This window comes from Chroicocephalus ridibundus, chromosome 13, assembly GCF_963924245.1.
Source record: "Chroicocephalus ridibundus chromosome 13, bChrRid1.1, whole genome shotgun sequence".
In the NCBI taxonomy this organism is placed as follows: Eukaryota; Metazoa; Chordata; class Aves; order Charadriiformes; family Laridae; genus Chroicocephalus; species Chroicocephalus ridibundus.
In genome coordinates, this window is record NC_086296.1 from 1,266,416 (window position 1) to 1,282,180 (window position 15,765).

Below are 15,765 nucleotides of genomic sequence, written 5' to 3' on the forward strand. Positions count from 1 at the left end.
TTATAAACATTATTGTCTATATGCTTGTCTATTATTCTTGTTTGCTTCAGGACTAAGTGGTATATGAAAATAAGGAGGAAAAAACCAGCAAGAATTATGCTTACCTTATTCCCTTCTTTTAGCCACTGTTCCTAGCTATCTTAATGAGTTAGAACCTGCAATGAAATATCCCAGGAAATTAAAACAGATTACAAATGGAGAAGTAAAAATGCCTTTAAATACAATGAAGTCAGTATTCCTTCTCAGCATCAAATCCAGAGCATATACTGAGGCAATACCAAACCAGCCTGTTTCAGAAGCTCAGTGTCACCTGACTTCATGGAAACCTCTCATCAAAATAAGTGGATTTGAAGAAATAAAAGAAAATTGAAATACATTTGAATAATGTAGTCCCTTTCTTTTCTGACAGAGAAGTTTCTCAGAGTTTTTAAATATATTTTGCTAGTCGTTTCCTAATTCGTTTTCCAACATTTTTACCTAGCAATACCCATAGCCACTAACTGGCTTTGCTACAATGCATTTTTTCCACTACATGTTCTAGTTAAAAACCCAAAGTGAATAGCTAATGTAGAATAGTTTAGCCCTAGACAATACTTGGACTGCACTGTATTTCAAGGCAGTTTACTCTTGACGAGTCTTCAGGAAGCATGTCAACACACACGGACTGGGAAAATAGCTGTGAGACCTCATCAGCTGGAATAAACAGGAGAGTATTTGAAATTACACTTACCAAGTCTAGATGTTCTCTTAATTTAAATTTTAGAAGATCGTCCAGCCTGGAATAATCTCCCTGGCTATTCACTTTACGCATCAGAGACAGAGAGGTATCAACATTTCCTTGTTAAAAGGTCTGAGTCTGTCTACTTCTTCGTTTCCTTAACACATACCTCAACCAAGAGAAATAGCATTAAGATCAAAAAAGAAATCTTTTGTAAGAGGAAGTCATATGTACAAAATTAAACAAATACAATAATTTACTAGAAAAAAATCTTTATTAATTCATTAATTCACAACACAATAAATATTGGAATCATACATATGAGGGACCCAGCAATGCTCAGACTTGTTTGCACCACGGTGTGGTTTGACAAACCAGCCCTCATCAGCTGGCATCCGGAGAAGAAGCCTGACTACTTGTTGTTTTGTTTTTTTTTTTTAATTTTCACATATAATCAGTAATTTGCAGTGTACATCAGCATTTCAATTGACGTTAGTCAGGCTTTTAAAAACAATTCTTAAGGACCATCCCTGGCAAATCCTTCAGGAAAAAAAAGCACAGTCAGAATAGTTGTCATTTAATCTTGCTGTTGGTTTGGACATGAGGGTTCTGTAGGTGTGAATGTATGTTTAGTTTTACTTCAAGGGGCAACAACGTTTTCCACGAAATAAGGAACAGAACTAGGCTGCTGTTCAAGATACAGCATCGATTTTCATGCAGCGCACTCAGCAATTCTGAACCCAAGAGAGTTCTGTTACTTGTGAGGATGGCATGCCGCAGTGCCGTGCCCCGTATACACTAAGGACAGGTTTTTTTGAGATCTCTTTACTTATTATCCCAAATCATTACTTTGAACCTTATGATTAATGAAATTAACTCATCTTTCCATTCATTTCTCTGTAGGGGCAGACAACTCTGCCTGCTGGATGCACTGGACAGAGAACGGAAGCAACTTTCCCGTGGCTGAACACCAGTGTTTTCATTTACGGGTGAAAAAGGGACCTGTAATAGGTGATCACTAGGAAAAAATAATCCTGCATGCATACACATTACAGTTTAGTCAGAGTTGGGATGTTTCTCACAGCAAAATCTCTGGAGACTGAGATGCTCAGTATCTCAATGTTTTGAAATCTTAAGCAAAAAATTTAAAAAAACCCCCTAATTTACTATGAACTTTTTTGTGTGCGTGTAAAGAGCTGGGAAAATGTAGTAGGGCTTTTGGCTGTATCATACTCTTTATTAAAGGAAACAGGAACTTCTGAATGTGCCAGTATGCACTCATTTATATACAGATATAAAGTTCTCATCATTTCTTCTATAGGCAGTTGCAATATTCAGGCAGTGTTTCAGTGGAAGTGTAGTTAAAACACTGCCTGAACTTCCACCCAAAGTATTTCTTTTAAACTAGAAGCTTATGGATAACTTCACATATGAAAAATGGCATCAGCAGATGTGATAAGGAATGCCACTTGCCATCAAACTCCTTCCTCTTTTACAGACCAGAAACATGGACCAAAAAAATCAGGAAACTTTGTAAAGAAAGCGTTTAAGATTTCTTTTGTTGTTGTTCAAGTCAGAACAAATCTTTGAAAATGAAGTATTCTAGTATCAATGAAAGTGTGATAAATGCCATTACAGCACAGGAAGGCCTGATCACCTTTTGTCTAATAGTTTCTCTGACAACTACAGTTCTCGTAGTAAAAAAAAAAAGATTTCGCACTTGAAATAAAGCAACCATTTGTCTGTGCTGCATGTTGCAGCGATGAAATAGCAGACAAAGAAAAAATAGCAAAGATATACATGACCATCAGACTATTCTTCCAAACTGTGCAACAAGCAGGAGGACAGCTACGAAAATAGTCAATTCCACACACAAAAGCACTGATATAAATTAACTGCAAAAACAATACATTTTGTTTCACTTCAGGCTGATCGCTTTTCCTACCTGCACTATTCAACCCCAACTGCTGTTAAGGGTGCAAGAAATTTTGTGACTTTACATATCAAAATGCTGCAACTGCAACATGGACTGAAATTCAGTGCAGTTTGGTTTGTGTCTGCCTTTGCCGGGCTACCGATGTAACAGGGTTCTGCAAGAGAAGCTTCACCATCAGATTTCTGTTTCTTCATTGCCAGAAATTAGTCAGCATCTCCCCCTTCTGGATAGCAGGAAAATAAGCAGAAATTTGCAACAGATTAATGCTTTCTTACTCTGGCCAATACTCAGGGGGCGAAAAAAAAGCTTGCACATAATTATTTTCTATCTTTGTTCTGAGCAGGACCATTTCTTGTCTAGATCACTGTTCAATATAGTTCCCTTCAGCAACGTGTTTTATTAAAGCCAGACCTAAATCCATTCAGATGCAGTATCCAGCTCATCAGTGAGAAAATCTTAAAAACAAACCAACAAAATATATCACTGTGTCAGGCAGATTTCCACATTCTATAAAACAGAAAATGCTGTATGAGTTGGATTATTCGTGGTTTTGATTCTACTCATCAGCATTGCTTAATATATGGTGTTCAAGCAGTAATGTGTGAGATGCGTCAACTTAATTTGAACTGAATTAGAAATTTCAAGAGTAGGCAGAAAAGTCATCATAAAATTCAACTCTTTCTTTAGCACCTCTGAGCTCATTCATTCTCAGCCATCACCATAATGTTACGACCAGGCTGCCACTGATTAATCCCTTGGGATTCATCCAGTAGCAGCACAGCTTCAGTGATAAGTGATTTTCTATTAAATTCCTGTACATATTACATTTTAAAGAAAAAACCCAAAGATGACAGCTTATCCATTGCTTCACACTCTGGGAACTTGTTTCTACTAGTGAGTACTGACTCTCAGTGTTCAAGATTAGGATCAGCAATGAGCTACCCAAGCACTCCGGAGAAGGTAGCATCACCAGAATTCTACGGGAGGTCCTGTCCAATTCGTACCATTATATGAATGTTACGGGAGACGCTTCTGTTGGCATTCAGTCACACCAACAGAGAAACTCAAATGTCAGCTGTTTAATTTGTAGATGGCCTCAGATGTCACTGGTTTCAGTTACATTTACATATATAAAACTGGGATTATTCCTTAGCTCCCAGCAAGGCAAGAGTTACAGGCACTTCAAAAGAGAGATTTGTTACAAAGGACTGCGTTGGTGTTAGAATCATGACGGTGCGAGGACAATTTCGTTGTCTGGCTGTGAAAAAAACCTGTCTACAGGGAGAACAAGAAAGATTCCTGGAATCTGAACCACTGAAGCTGTTTCAACTCTAAGTGCCCCTTTTCTTTACAAATATATTTTGTGCTTTTTTTTCCTTCTTTCCAGGGATGGTTATTTAACCTCAGCAGCCTGTGACTGTTGCATCCAAGCCAGAACGCTTTGTAATGTGCAGCTTGGTAATTTCTTCAGCACAGGTAGGGTGAATGCCAATTGTCTTCATCAGTTGAGGATACGTAGCACCACATCTACCAGGAGAAGAAAAAAAAAAAAAAAAAAAAAAAAAAAGAGAGAGACACACACACAAAGTCAAACACTATTCAGCAGCTAGAATGTCCTAAACCATTACAGTAATTCTGCTCTTGTCCATTTTATCAGGTCGGGGAGCTGCATTTATTCTTCAAACAAAAGCTGTCTATTATTTCTCAGGCACTTACACAACAACATTTAAACACCCAGCTCTACTACACTGTTAGCTAGGGAAGAATTGTCATAAGAGTTGAGACGGAGAGAATTAAGCGATTTACCCCAAGTCACAACTGAGCCTATGGCAAAAACATATGACAAAACTGCAGCCTTCAGCTTCTCTTGTACATACACGTGTGTTTCACTAACGGTGACTCCAGATGGAAAAACACACACATACACACAGAGAAAGAAAATCTAATTAGAGCTGCTGGCAAGAATCTGCTGAAGGAAACAATACCAGAACATTCCGCCATGTCTTAGAGAAAGTCTGGTGCTGACACTGAAATTATCAACGTTATAAGCACGAGGAAAAGGTCTCTCATTTGAAAAAACAAAACAAAACACACCCCCACCAAAAAACCCTTGAGCTAAAATCCCACTTCCTTAATTCCTTCACTTATCCAATAACATTCTTAGACTTGATGACTTTCCTTTAAGCTGCTATTCCTGGCAGGCTCCTGCTGTAAGAATAGCTGAAACGGCCCTAAATTTAAGAATTGTTTCAAGCTCTCTATGGAATAATGTTCTCTCCCTCTACAAAATACAGGGAAGAGAGCCACAGATGTCTTCTGGTGTTCCCACCAACATCCAAAAAAGCACTCAACAAGCCAAAAATCATTGCTGAGCACAGCTGTTACTGGAGTACTAAGTAGGGAAGGAAGGTGGAAAACCATCCTTTGGAGAGGCTGAAGTAACAGCTAATATTTGACAAAAGAGAACAGCAGCTCTTACAGCGGGTGTTCCACACTGAAAGCTCTGGATTTGTGAACTACGATAGAAACCAATACAAGAATCTGACCTGCTGAAAACCCCTCACTGTGGCTAAAGTTTTAATTTCCCTCAGGCAAGGCAGAAAAGCACTCTGGTTTCATGTGCTTCCTTTTCACTGGTTATTTTGGATAAAACTTCAAAACAATGACATCCTAAAAAATGTAGTTCCAGAATCTATACCACTGGCAATTAATGGACTACAAACACATGTTGGAAGTGTGTACTGAGGGTACACTGCAATCAGTGATTTCCAAGATATTTCTCACATGATACTTGCGGTCCTGCCTTCTTAATCCTTTCTGCTTTTCATTTATGCCAGTCACTCACAACTGTTAAGACTAAAACTGAAATAAAACGGTGATGATATTTAGGAAAATGAACTAACACCACAACTGGGGGTGATTTCTTGTGTTCCAGCCTACTTTCTTCAAAGAGGAGTTAAAAACTATAATTAGTAATGTAAATACACAAATCAACATTTCTGAAGATGTGAATCAGCAATAAGAAGGGAAATGAAAAAACAAATAAGAAGTAATTGTAGCACACAAGAGGCATAGCAGGAATTCTCCATTTAACCAAAGAGGACCCAGAATCATTCCTTACTCCTTCAAAGGGAGGACTTCTATAGTAATATTTGAGCAAAATCTTAAACAAGATCAGATCACACGGGTTCACCTACTTGGTTAAGTTTGTTACTGCAATTATCAGATAGCTCCAGACAAACGTACCTCCACTCTCCCATCATCCTCCTAGCTTTCTTACCTTATCATACTATCCTTAGCTTACACCCCAGAAATATAAAAATTCATGCAAGTCCTTGCGGAGCTTTTGAGAAGCAATGGCTGTGCACGTTTCAAGATGAGACTAGGAAAGGAAATGCTTGGCAGGTGTAAAGAAAGGTTTTTATGAAAAGCACAAGTATCCTTTTAAAGAAGTGACTTGCAAAACTACACGGTGATTTTCTATCCTGTGCATAGAATGCAAAAGAAGCTACACCCTGAGAAAACTAACATTAGTGAATTAATGCACAATTATATTTTTCACTTTAACTACATCAAGCCAACAATATATTTTCCTCAGTTGTTCCTTAACTATATCCAGTATTACAGTAACTAAATCCAGTACATCTTAATGAAGAACTGCAGTATTTTTAGTGAAAATACGTGCAATACTACATAAAAGTAACAAAAAGCATGGATTCTTTATAGTGTTGCCAAAACTAGGCAGCTATCTTTTATAATCTTACAATAACTTAAAAAGCAGGCTTTAGAAGCTAGAGACATTCTTTTGTACTTACTTTATTCCAAGGGCAAATCCTTGAATAACTTCGCCTGCATTTGGTCCAATGAAATGAAGGCCAAGTATTCGTTGCTCTCTCTCTCGTAAGCACACCATCTGAAAACAATACATTACATAGAGACCTTTTCTTAGAACATTCAAGACATGAAGTTGAATTAAATGAAACCGAAGTGCCTTGAGATCCTAGTTCAGCTGTTTATTCCCCACGTGCCAAGAACTTACGCACTTGCTTAAGTCTTACTGACTTCAATAGATCTTGTGCTTGTCCTTAAGCACTTTCCTGAATCGAAGATTTATTAGCGTATTTCTTTCAGACTTCAGGGAGCCACTAACAACAATAATTTCTAGTAAATTGAGGACTTCGTATGAATGACAAACAACAAAGTATTCAAAATACCTTCTGTAGTCTAGTAACCAGACTGGTGTTACTTTGACACTGAACGGCCACTGTAGCAATTCTCCAAGCCGCAGTTATTCTCAGCAGCTCCTCGGCAGCATTGCCAAAGATGACCGCTACCAGTTACAGGGTATTTTCTGCCTTTGTGATTCAGCCCGTAGCGCTTACAGCGGCATGTTTGGTGAGACACATTTACCACATCAGCCACATAACCTAAAAAGGAGTCAAGCCTTGGAAGCAGCCAAAGATGAAGGTGAGCCAGTAAGTATCTGGGAGGGCCTGAGTCACTGCACACTGAACTTTCAGCAAACAACTTAATGAAAACCTTTTAGTTCCTTTAAGGACACCGTCCTTATAATTATGAAAAGAAAGTCAGATTCTCCCTGTGTCCTCCCATCAAGCATTAAATCATCATGCTAATCTAATTCAGTAAAGGCTTGGATTCTTTGATTAGGAATCCCAGGAACAGCAGCAATCCTGATGGGGTACTTCAAATATCGAGGAGTTTTAAAGAAAGAACCCTTTTGCAGGAGAATTTGAAACTCTCAAGCTTAATGTTTGTTCATGTGTTTTGGGAGTTTAGTAAGGACTATATTCAATATCATCCAACAACTACTATGCTATTACTACTTCACCCTCTAACATTTACTTTGACTGACATAATTTAAAGGGAATATCTAAAACGAAATAGCGTCACCTTAGTTGCCCTGATCCTCGGGACAGTTAAGATAAGCAACTGAGACACTTAACGCAAATAAGATGGGACAAAATATAGTTAGAAAAACTGGCTGCAACTATTGACAATGGATAATCCTTATATAACACAACAATAACAATGTAATTTGTGACGGACCTACAGAAGTTACTACATTTATTCAAAAAAGATTGTTCCCTGATATTGAGGAGAAAAGAAAGAAAATAAAATAAAAATTTTATATACAGATTTTTTTTTTTTTTCTACCAACACTACACTTCACCTTATCTAAGATTCTCTACTATGGGCAAGCGCATCAAAAACCTTTTCAACCCTGAAACAACTGGACACATTTTAAGTCCATCACTTTGGTCTAAACCAGGAGGTTTTTGTTTTCGTGAGTAAGACTGAACAGTTACTCGTGTGTTGTAAGCCTTACGTTCATTTTTTTTGAAAGTAGTGTACTTTCCCCAGAGATGGCAACTCAAATATTACATATAATTAGTTAAGAACTTTGCTGGGGGAGGCAGAGATTAATCTCTATAGAATTTGGAATATTCCTTAGGAACCTTAAGAGCAGTTCAAAGATGGTATCAATCAGCAGAATGTCAGCTCTGAAAAATGCTAATATCTGTAAAGCAATTTCAAGATGCAATAGGATATGTAACGAATATTAAACATTTGAAGTTATACTAGAGAGAAAGGCTGTCACCAAGAAAATATCTCATCCATCTTGAGAGGTTTTTTTGCCAAACAGTCCTCCTTAAAGCTGGCTGTACCATCTCTCTTGTTTTAACATAAAAGCAAGTTAAAAGCTCACAACACTCACTTTCATATAGCATTGAGTTGCATCTCTTTCAGCCACCGTAAACTCTAAAGGTTTATAATATGCATGGTATACCTGGTAGGGAAAACAATAACATTTTGCATTAGAGAGTTCTATTATGTCAAAAATGTCCATTTAATATTATAGTGAATACTATTACTGCATACTTATAATGTTGTACACAAAAATTGATTTACTTATAACCCGTTCATTATTTTAAAGAAAAATATGGAAAGCACAGTAAGAGTTTAACACAAACCTTTCTTATAGAACTATTAGATTAAAAGCAAAAGTGAAAAAAATTACAAATAATGATGTTACTCAAACCAGTGCCGAAATGAAAAATGTTAGTTTTGTTCCTTTAAGCTTCTCCCAAAAGTTTAATACCTTGCTTACTGAAAATAATGAAATCAAAGAAGTTTTCCATATCTATAATAACGTAGACCACAAGACAACCCAAACTGTAATTTTTGTATTCTGAATAATAAATGCTTATTTTTTCATTAATGATTTTGCCTGGGGCTCCAAGCTAAATCCATCAGCTGAACTTGCTCCCCAATACATACGTAACACCAGCACCTTAGGACACACACACACACACACACACACACACACACACACACACATCAATTGTCTGTCTTAATCAGACAAGAACAATTGTTCTACAGTCATTTATGTCATTCTAGATGCACTACCATCCAGGAACCCAGAGAAGAGGTCTGGAACAGATTTCTGAAGTATAAACTGTATTTCAGAATCATAAAAGACAAAAATGATTGGTGATGAAGTAAAGTGCTGCGCTTTGTATTTCCATAGCTTAACAAGTCATATGCTGACAGTCTTTCTGGTGAGCAAATAAAGGTAACACAACATCTCTTTTCAAGGGTGACTTGTTTGAATTTTGTCTTAGTGTATAGCGATTGTGAATTTCTTCATCACGAGTACCTTAATCTCATTCCTTATTTCAGAGGGCTGGGTGTGAATATATGCCATAACGGATTCCTTCCTCAACATGCAGTGCCCAGGTATGCTATATCAAGACTTTTTAGCCACAAAGACACTTAGCAGCTTGTGCAAATATTTCCAGGGGCATCCCAAAAATTGAGTCTAAAGAATGCGACCAGCAATTCTGACAATTAAAATGAACATAACCATTATTTAATGATGCTGCACCATACAACTTAGTAAAATGGCAGCAAGTTTAAAGGTGTCACACACTATCAATAATTTTAAGTCCACTAGGTAACAGTTCCCATTGTGACCTGCGGCAATACTTTTAAAGTCCTGAGCTTTTCTGAAAACACCAACGCCCTAACTGCAAACATCTTATTTTTTGTGGACCAGAAATTTTGCCTGATAGAACAGTGAAACTTCCATCTTATTATATTGCAACTCTGACACTGTGTATAAAATAAAAAATGTTTTCATACCTCAATATTATCTGATCCATAACATTGCACAGCCGCTTCTTCCGAGAGTCCAACACAACCATATTCCAAGGGAGTGAAAACTGTAGTAGGTACCTGCTTGTGAGGAAACAGAAAGTGGTACTGTTGAACCATACGCAGCAGCGGCTCGGCAGATCCAGGGGAGACTTGTGCCTGACTGGGAAGTGTAACTCTGTCGCACACATCTACTTCACCTACTGTCAAAGCTGGATTCCAGATGACAAAATGCAATTCCTTTAAAAATGCTTAAGAAAAAAAAAAACAAACCATAAGATCTGGTTTTTATTATTGAAAAAAGAAGTAACGACTCACATTGTCATAGTCCATCAATTCTGAAGATTCACCAAAAAGACGCCGAGCCAGCAGTTTTCCTGCAGCTATTGCTGTGGGTGTTAATTCAGGACGGCCCTAAGAAGAGAGCACAAAGCTTTGTTTTAACTAAGAGAAAAGCAGCATCCAAGGATTTCTCCTGGGATAACGGTCAGAGGAAGGCCAAATCTTTGGAATTCCAGCCTAGTAGCCAGGACTCCAAATGGAGACGGCAGTAGTAATTTCTGTCCAAATATGCTTTTAAGTCTCTGAGTGTAATATCTGTCTTGATGGGGAGGGAAACAAATGCCACGAATGAAGGTCCAAACCTTGTATCTTATCACATCACCCACCCCTTGAAAAGCAGAGGATATTCACATGCTGACCATTCGCTTCACCCTTTCTTTCCATAGTAAGTCATCAAGAAATTTCTCTGATGGTCTTTTTAAAGCAGGAGAAGCCTAGTATAAAGCAACAGTGTTTTTATAACATCAGACCTTTTAAAAAAAGTTGTCTGACACATTTTTACAGAACACAGATGCAAAACGTAGCTATTTGTAGGCACTATTGCTGACTGCCTATGTTGGTCCTGGATGGGAGAGGGGGAACACTATCTTGCCAGCACTGCAACCTATAGATTGTGTTGGTCCTAGGCTCAGGCTCTGGACTGGAGGGGCATGAAAAGGCAAGTGCTAACTTCCTGCAGGTGAGAAATGGAACGATAGCAGGATATGACCAAGACATGCTTCAGTTCAAGCCATGAGTCCTGGCTACTTTTTATATCCAAACAGGACTACGGAGTCTGCTAGAACCCGAATTTTGAGTGCTGCCACACCACCACTGGAGCATCAGAACTCCAGTGCTAGTTTTAAGGAAGCCGAAAGTTTTTGCAAATTGAAGGAAGGGATTTTCAGAGGAATTTGTTGAAGTCTGAGGAAAAACACTACATGTAAATTAATAAGATCTAACAAACTTCATAAATCTAGTAAAATACATTATTTAAGAGTTCATCCAAGACGTATCATCAAGATGCTTGTCTGAGATGAGGAAAGAGGTCACAAATCTAGGATAAATGATGTGGAGACATAAGAAAGCTGTTACTGAAAAATACCTTCATGGGACAACATGGAATGCTTTATAAAACGTGTGAAGTTTTGATTCTTAGAGGTCCCAACTAGATACAACACTTGTCATGCTCCTGCAAAGCCCCACTTGGAGGTTGTCATCCAATAAGCCCTCAAAAACAGTCTTCAGCAGAAAATAAAATAAGGATTCCCCACAACACACGTTCAAGTTTTCCAAACTTTTTGTTCATTATGCTAAAGTTCTTTAGCATTTACCGGAATCCATTCCTCTTTCCCAGCTTATCTTCTCTGTAGTTTGCTAGATAGATTCTGTGCGTGGCATTAACTACCACTTACTTCAGTACACCTATCATATCAAGTATTTGCATATTAATATGCATTATTAATAACCGCTTAAAATTTCCATTGCAAAAAACCAAACTGAAACCTTATGTCTAACCTGATAACAGAAACTACAATTCTAATTGTTACTGAAGACTAACTTATTTTTCCCCATGACTCATGACAAATCACAAAACTGCAAGTCTACCCCTTTTTTCTGCCTAAGATCCATCAAATAATTGTTTTTCAAATGCAGCGTTTTGACTTTCAAGTCTGTAGATGTCATTTACCAGATGAAATTTGTCATTTGTTTTTTCTTATACACATTTGCCTGAAACACGGCTGCCAATCATATCTGTAGCAGGAAATACAGATGTTGTTTTGGCATTCCAGAAATGAATAGAAGATTGGAACGAGAGATAAAATTGTGAAAGCACTGCCATGCATTCCATAAAACCCAACTAATTACTAAAACATCCAGGCAGATAAAGCCCAATTTCTCATAAACAATGACTTAAAGACCTTCCTTGGTAAATATTTGAAATGAACATTCACTTTGCAGTCATGTGTAGAACTACTCTGCTGATTATTATGGATATGAATTGTTCATAAGAATCCTCCAATGTATTATACATTTAAACGAGATGGCTCCTAAGAGAGTTTAAAAAGCTTTGAAGTAACGTGTATTTGTTTTAACACAACTCTTTTTGGTCTTATTTCTATTCAAAGCAACATACTGTACATTCCAACTTCTCTACACATCTTTGTTATAACACCCTTTGAAATATGACAGATGTATGACAGCATGACCATACGATAAACCTCCTTCTGAGAAAACTCCTATATAGCATGTGCCACGCTTTTCAACAAGACTACTACTGGAGGAAGAATTTTAACACAGAGAGTTTATATTAGAACTGGGGGTGGGGGTGTCAAACTAAAATTCCAGCTTGGCCTTCCTCATCCTGATTACAGAAGATGAGAATGCCTAAATGCAATTTCACCTGTCAGTTGAAAATAATATTTTGCCACAGCTTGCAAAACTTTTTTTGAGGGTAGACAAACTGGCTGACATCTGGAAGGCCTTTTTTCCCCCTTTTCTCCAAAGGAACAACTTGGATAACATTAGGATTCCACTTGCCATACAAGGGTGCAACAAGACACCCACGCACACATAGTTTCCCATTTGTGCCAGCTGGGTATGACTCCCAAACGAAAACAGCCATTCTGAACATAGCCGCAAACTAGCCTTTCCCCTCTCTCACTCCCCTTCTACCAGGGCACTGAATTAAAACAAAACAAAAAGTAGTCCCTGCTATTTGGTAGCAATTCAGTGCCTATTCAGCTGGCATGGTAAGGGAGGGAGCAGAAGGGCTTGAGAACTACTTGCAAAGGTATGAGCAACAGCACTTTCTAGTAGCAAAAAGACTCTGACGGGGAGAGAGCAGAGCAAAGAGAAATTGCGAGCAGGAACACTGGAGAAAAAAAAAAAAAAAAAAAAATCTTATAAGCAATATTAGGGATCACTGATGCTTATTCACAGGAAACAAGATTCCCCTTCCTGTGCTCTTTTGGTAGGTCTTATCCAGAAAGCGTCCCACACCAAGCTCTACAGCTCTGCGGTTCTTAGCAGGATGCACTTAATTCCTCTGTGTGTATTCTTTGAGATGTGCACCAACACAGAACTTTCTTTCACTGCTGGTTCCCATGCCAATGAAATTTATTATCGAAATTGATTCTGCTTAAAAACCCACAAAATTAATTTCAGTATTCAAATAAATTAAACTTTGTTGCTTAGCAAGTGGAATTACATGGCTCACATTGTACTAGACTCAGATAAGATAATGGCAATAATTTCTTCTATCTTTAAACTCTATAAATGCATGAGTACTATACTGTGATTTCTTTAATACCCTATATTGAGCCCACATGCACATAAAAGCTTAAGAGAATATTCCTACAGAACACTGATTTAACTCTTCAGTTTTTCCCCAATTGTACACTGGATAAAGACAGCAACGCAATTTTATATTGTAACACTTACATTTAGAAGTGTCTATTGAACAACTCAAGTTCAAAAATCTGCACTAATAAGGACAAAAGCAGGAAAAGGAAATCCAAGTTTTAACAACAAAATGAAAATGACAAATAAACGAAGACCTGATTTTTTAGATCCAGAGTAGGGAAGAAGAGAGCATCCTGCCTCCAACTTCATATTTCTTACTTAACTAAATCCTCAAAGGGCAGACGACAAAAAGTACACAAAAGGAAATTACTTGCCCAAAATAACACTGCAGATTGGCAGCAAAATGAGCAACAGAATCTAAGGCCCTGCCAGCATTGCCTCTAACAACTGCTTCTTGGATGAAATGAAAAAGAAAAGTTTGGAAAGCAGGAGGCCCAAGCAAGGCATGTGTCAGGGACAAGCAGGTGTAGGAGGTCACTGAGAGCAGGAAATACCCAGAGCAAGAGGTGACATGTACAGAGGGAACCTGGATGCGAAGTGAGAAGAAAGGAGAGAAACTGTACATAATCCCAAAGCTCCAAGTGACTGGACGGGACAGAGAAGCTGTGGAGAGTAAGAAAAAAAGGAGAAATAGCTGAGCAGGAAAGCGCTTTGACAGAGTTTAAAAGGAAATGGCAAGTCATTTGCATGAAGATGGAGACAGACAGGAAGAAACACATGTCTACATAGAGGGGAAGAGGTCAGGAATGGTCAGCAGATTTATGAGATTTAAGTGTCTCTGTCAGTTCCAGAGCCCAGTCAGAAATTTGCAGGACTATTCCCAAGACATTAAGTAACCTGTTACACGTCTTCAAAAACCCTGAGCATCTGTAGGGTTTATCAGTCTGGGAGACCTTTAAAAGATTTTAAACATGGCAGAATGAGAAATCTTTTAAAGATCTCCCAGATTATACTATATATGGTCTTTGGATATTGCTACAGTTTTTAGATTTACCAGATTTATAAAACAGCTGCCTTCACTATATCAAACCCAATCTTGATAGGAAGGCATGCGCTCGATTCCATTAAGTTCAACAACAGGTGAGAGAATTCTGCATCCTGCAGTGCTCAGCCTCTATAGTCTACACATTGCCCCCATGTTTCAGGAAGAGCAGGCAGCTGATGAAAACATCCTCCTGCAATGGTACAGTTCAGAATCCAGACAAACACTGTTTGTAATGAAGACAACATATTTGAAGATGCAGGAGATACTCTGAGTTCTTCTGTAAACTGAGAATTGAGGGACTGAAAGTATTTGAGTGCACTTTGATCAGGACAAGACATTCTGGCCATAGATAACTGAAGACGATCAATAGCACTACATTAAGGCCACAAAATTCTGGTTTTGCATCTATAATAAGGAAATAATTTTGCTGAAGTTATAATGTCCCTTCCTTTAAAAAAACAAAACAAAACCACACTTCATGTTTATTTGGCATAATCATTCAGAAATTATGAACAGAAGTCAAATGCATTTAGAATTTGCAGCAATTTTTCGTATTCTAGAGGAAGATACTTTTGTCAGAAGCATTTTGTGCGAGGGAGCAGAAATGCTGTCTTGTGACTAGTCTCAATTAAACCCCAAAATACTAGAAATGGAATTATAGAACTTATCACGGTCATTCCCAGAAAGTGTATTTAACTCCAGAAGGTAAGAACTGCTTTCACTCAGCATTCACAGGCAATATGAAGTCATATGTCTGAAGTGATAAAAACATTATTAGAAAGATAACTGAAGTGATAAAGACATTATTATTAGCCTCTGACCAATGATGCATTCCCTGATAAACATCAGTAATAATCTCTAATGCTGAGATACTCCACAAGATCCATGTGAAGGCAATCACTGACCCAGGTGGCTGGCGTAAACACTACAGCTCCACAACATGAAAAAGAGCAAAACACTAAGATACACGCTAGAGCATGACGACATCTGGGCACTGGTTATTAGTCAGGAACAAAGTTGGCTTCCTGTTATTGTAAAATAGTTTATGTGGACTCAGTACCTCTGTTATGTCTCCAACTGCATAAATGTGAGGAACAGAAGTAGCTTCGCTGGCATCAACAATGATCTTTCCAGTTTCAGAATTAGTTTTCACTCCAACTGTCTCCAAATTGAGAGTTTCAGTGTCAGGGGCTCGGCCTTAAGGAAAAAAAAAAGAAATTAAAGTAAAAACTATTGGAAAATTTCATCAGTGTTCATTTAAAA

At 37.9% G+C, this 15,765-nt stretch overlaps 1 protein-coding gene across 2 annotated transcripts in view; it reads right to left on the minus strand.

Moving 5' to 3' along the window:
• Nucleotides 1-979: 979 nt before the first annotated feature.
• TXNRD2 (thioredoxin reductase 2) overlaps nt 980-15,765 on the minus strand; it is a 36,749-nt gene continuing 21,963 nt past the window's right edge. For both annotated transcript variants that reach the window (XM_063350856.1, XM_063350855.1), the window contains exons 12-17: nt 15,563-15,699; nt 10,149-10,244; nt 9,819-9,911; nt 8,392-8,463; nt 6,470-6,567; nt 980-4,181 (exon numbers count right to left, since the gene is read on the minus strand). In XM_063350856.1, the coding sequence (XP_063206926.1) occupies nt 4,058-4,181; nt 6,470-6,567; nt 8,392-8,463; nt 9,819-9,911; nt 10,149-10,244; nt 15,563-15,699 (620 nt within the window). In that variant the 3' untranslated portion in view covers nt 980-4,057. The remainder of the gene's footprint in view (nt 4,182-6,469; nt 6,568-8,391; nt 8,464-9,818; nt 9,912-10,148; nt 10,245-15,562; nt 15,700-15,765) is intronic.